The sequence below is a fragment of the Solanum stenotomum genome, chromosome 1 (assembly GCF_019186545.1).
Source record: "Solanum stenotomum isolate F172 chromosome 1, ASM1918654v1, whole genome shotgun sequence".
Lineage (NCBI taxonomy): Eukaryota > Viridiplantae > Streptophyta > Magnoliopsida > Solanales > Solanaceae > Solanum > Solanum stenotomum.
Window position 1 is genome coordinate 3,368,647 of NC_064282.1, and position 5,021 is coordinate 3,373,667.

The following is a 5,021-nucleotide window of genomic DNA, read 5'->3' on the forward strand; positions in this document are numbered from 1 at the left end:
AAATCATCACATAACCACCATGGATGACCTATAACCACTGGAGCAAAATCAGCCTTCCTGTTCAACTTCTAAAACTTTCATTGATTCTGCTAAAACTCACTAAAACACTTAATCATTAACGAAGGTTCAATGGACAGAATGGGTGAAGATGCAGACGAAAATGGCGTCGCAAGGGACGCTGAGATCTACACCGTTTTCTCAGAACGTCGGAAGCCTAGGTAGAAGAAGAGGGACAGGTTGGAAACTTTAATTTGTTTTTTCTTCTTTTTTTATTAGTTAATTATTTTTAAAGCAAATTCATTACTTTCACTCACCTTTTTAAGTGTGAAACCACGCACTATAATTGAGTCAGCAAAATAAATGCCACATAAGCTGGGTCAATGGTTAGAGGGTTTAAACATCTCATTTTAATTGAGTTTAAGGGTTCAGTTGGCCAAAGATTAAGTAAAAGGGTCTAGAATACAAACTTATACAAGTACAAGAATCAATTAGACCATTTCGCCTATATTTTACGATCAATTAAATAGTTGTCACATAGGGGATATATATGCCGTACTTTTGGCATGGAGTACACTAAATTTATTCGTAAAATCTTATTAATATTGTAATAATATAAAGAGTAAATTTTAACTTATAACTTTAAGAAAACAATAGATTTAATTCTAAGAATTTAAAAAGATTAAACCATATAGTTTAAATTTTAGATTTACCTTTATCTAACTTATTATCTGGACTATCTAGGAACACATTGATTCCGCACGTTCAAATCGATCATCTTAACTAACACTAGGATATACAAACATTTCAAAGATTTTTTGGACTATTCAAACTTGCAATGCAGATTTTCATTTGCAAATTAATCAATTGTATGTTAGTTCCCACTTATCTTTGCAAACTAATATTTACATTATAACAGAAATAATTTTTAGAGATAATAAATGTACACATTACTAAAGAGTGCTGTGAACACCTAGTTTTTGATCAAAACATAAAGATTTTATACCAATTTTAATATTTAAATATTATTATTTCAGTAGGATTATATTTAAATAAAAAAATAGAAAATTACAACAAATTATAAGCTCACTTTATGTTTAAATTTTAATAAAGAAAGCTTGTGAATTTAATGTATTTATTTTAATCCTTCGACTTTTAACTAGTCTAAAAAAAAAATCATATATATCATGAAAAAGTAGAAGAAAAAGATAAAAAAATAAGTCCTAAAATTTCAAATTACTTTACCCTTTAATCTTTATCATAATTATCCCCAACTTCCTTAACTTATTTCCTAAAAATCCTCTTCCCATCTAATTTTTTTTTTTCTCTTGCACGATCTTTTCTTAACAATACAAGTTTTCCTACTTTTTCTTTTTATTTGTTTTATTTTTTATTTGTTGTTTTGTTAATATTATATTACTATTTTTATTTTATTCCTTTATTTCAACCCTAAATTCTCAACTAAATTTTAAACTAAATTCCCCACTCTCTCACGTCCCTTTTAATTAGCATCAGACTCACACCCAAAACTATTATAAAAAACACACGCTCATAAACACATAGAAGGAGATACACAGAAGAAATGAGAGTAAAAAAAACACAGAGAGAAAAAAATGAGTTTTTATTTTGAGAATTAAGTCAGCGTTCGAGGTTTCACTCAAGGTTTTGAATTCGTGGTTCTTTAAAGTTAATATTAGCTATTAACTTTGAAAATCAGTAGATCGTAGCAGTTATTTTTGTAGTATCAATTTTCGCAGCGAGGTAACTCTAAATTCTCGCATGATTTAAATAGAATACTTGTACGAAAACTCGATACCAATAATATGAAGTTTTTTTAATCGCATGTTATTATTATGTAATATCAATCTGTGATGCATGTTGTGATTATTTTTGAGAATTTACGAATGCTTAGGAAAATGAAACCGAAGACGTTTCTTGCTAAAAAAATAAATAATATAAAAATAAAAATAAAAGATGTATCATACATTTTTTTTATTATTGTCTTATACTGTTTAGATGCAATTAATAAAGTAAGAAGCAGCTGTACGCCATTAAAGCTTACAAATCTCACAAAATAAGAAAATGAAGGTTATCGCTTCTTACTTGTTGGGTGGCAACACCTCCGATCCCCATCTGCTGCAGATTTGAAGAAGATCCTTGCTGATGATGATAGGATTGAACTCCTCTTGTCCCAAGTCATGGGCAAGGACATCACTGAGCTGATTGATTGCTGGTGGTGGTGGAGTTGCAGTAGCTGTATCTGGTGGTGCTGCCGAGGAGAAGAAAGAGGAATCTGATGACGACATGGGCTTCGAGGAATGTTTCCGTATGAAAGGCCTGTTCCCTTTGACTGTATTCTGGGAATCTTTTTGTCAACTTACTCATTTCGCTTTTAGTTTAGTTAATGAACCTATATTTTGCTTGGTAAAAAAAAATACAAATAAGAAAAGGAAACAAAACGTAAGACAAAAAAAATAAATTTAAAAAAAAAAAGAAGAAGAGCAACAGAACGTTAAAAATAAAGAAGAAAAACGTGTAGCTAAAAAAAAATAAAAAAATTCTAAACATAAAATTTTAATTCCTATTTTAAATCTAAAAAAAAAATACAATCCTAAATTAACTTGAACTCTAAAAATCTCTTTCCCACACAAATTCTAATTCCTAGTAACTAGATACAATATATACTCTACCCATAATAACATTTAAAAAAATAAAATACAAATACAAGTAGAAAAGTAAAAAAGAAAAAAAGAAAAAGAAAATACGGATGTTTCAAGTTTCAAATTAATGGACACACACCGAAAAAATAAGACAATTTTAAATAGATTTAAAATAAATAAGACAGTTTTAAATAGATTTAAAATAAATCAGAGAATGAGGATAAATAACATTTTTATTATTAAGCTAATAATATAATATCCAAAAATTAATTTAAGTCATATATAGGCAATGAAGCGACCGTGCTAGAACCACGGGACTCGAGGGTGCCTAACACCTTCCCATCGGTCAACAGGATCCCTTACCCAAATTTATGGTTCGCAGATCAATAAAATAAAGAATCAAATTTCCTTTTGATTAGGGATTTAAATAAGGTGACTTGGAACACCAAAACTCAATTTCAAGTGGCAACTCTGAATAATAAAATAATCTATTTTCAAAATATCACTTTAATTGAAAAACTCTTTCTTTCAAAACATACATTTAATTTTTAGGAAAAATAGGGGTGTGACAAGTGCTAATAAAGTCTTTACCGGATTACCATTAAAATTAAATACATATTTAAAGATAATTAAGCTAAACCCGTTAATTAAATGCTGCTGATCATTATAATAATAACAATATATATCAAATGAAAAGAAAATGAGTCAGGTAATTTCCGATATTTAATATAGGGCTTCTTTCATTTTTGTCCCGGTCAAACAAATTTACAATTTAATGACCGGCGCAATCCCAAATATAAAATACATATACGATGATTATGTATATTACTATATTATACATATACAATGATATGTATTAAATAAAAGCTTCGATATTCAAAACCACAACATTCAAGTAAAAACTACACTATTTAAATTTTAAAAAATCAAATTTAAAGTACTCAAATCAAAATTACATAATCCCAAAAGAAACCATTAATATTCAACTCAGTACTCAAATTAAAACTAAAATGTTAAAATAATATAATACAGGATGGGAATGAATAATGATTTTCGGCTAAATCATATGAACAAGAACTATGTGGCTAACAAAATAATTTTTACAAACTATTCTAGTTTTCTTCTTGAATGACTAATGAAAGTTGGAATTGGTAAGTGGTAACCACATAATAGAAAGAAGAAAAAAAAGAGAAAAAAGAAGAAGGTAAAAATTACAATTTCGTAAAACGTGTCATTATGAAATAATTAGCTACATTTGATGGGATGGATCTTATTTATTTTAGTGCCTCAACTTAATAAGGAAAATTAATTATAGAGTTAAATAATTAATTATTCTATAATTATTTTTTATGCCTCACATATGCGCATTAGTCACAGTAAAATCTCCTTACAATTTTAACGTTTGTTTTGGCAAAAGCACTTTCCATGCCACGCAATTCTTAGTAGGAAAATTGAGATACAATTTGGGAAAAAATATAAATGTAAGAAAATCCCCACATATTTGGAGAGTGTAAATAATTTTTTGGGACAAATTTAAAATTCAATTTATGTATTTTCCCAATATAATGATGTGTTTGATATCTCTACACTATATATGTTAATAAATTAAATAACCAACCTTAGGTTGTATATGTTTTTCAACTCCTAAGTTAATTTCAAATATGGAAAAAAAATTAAAACCAAAGACAAATTACACCTATAAATATAGACACCCCCAGACTGATTTTCTACAAACAATTGCACATCTATAATAGAATTTTAGAATTAATTAGCCAAATATGAGTACTGCTGGTTGTTCGTCCGCATGCAAGGTTACTGGTAAGTTAATTTTTTTGCTTTTGGTTGTTATAACGATTGATTGGTATAGAGAGATTTGACTGTATTTGTTAATGTGTGTATATAGGTAAGTCATCGTGGCCAGAACTAATGGGAACAAATGTGGCCAAAGCAGTGAGTGTAATTCAGACAGAGAACCCAAGTGTTCATGTTAAGGTGTTGAACATGTCTAAGCCAATTCCATTGCCAGTGGATTGTGCTCGTGTTATTGTTTTTATTGATGACACCAACAAGGTTGCTCTCCCACCTGTTATTTGTTGAACAACATTAGTAGTCCTAGATTCTCACTAAATTTCAATCTAGTGAGTATCTGTTTTAATTTCAAGCATCTTTGCTTATTTCAATGGAATTTATTAGGATCGGTAAGGTAAAGTCTAGCGTCTTTGCTTGTACTTATCCCAATAGAGGATTTTTATATTATTAATAATAAAAGACCACTAATGCGTTATCTAGTGGTATAAATTAAGAAATAATCTCTATCTAGTGCATGTCTATGTATATTTGGATATCATACATCGGTTCGATTTG

The 5,021-nt window shown here is 28.7% G+C and overlaps 1 protein-coding gene across 1 annotated transcript; it reads left to right on the plus strand.

The window, feature by feature from the left end:
• The first annotated feature begins 4,435 nt into the window (after positions 1 to 4,435).
• Positions 4,436 to 4,754, plus strand: LOC125876100 (glu S.griseus protease inhibitor-like). The gene is made up of 2 exons (XM_049557219.1): positions 4,436 to 4,475; positions 4,561 to 4,754. The coding sequence occupies exons 1-2, from the start codon at positions 4,436 to 4,438 to the stop codon at positions 4,752 to 4,754; spliced, it is 234 nt and encodes a 77-aa protein (XP_049413176.1).
• Positions 4,755 to 5,021: the final 267 nt, after the last annotated feature.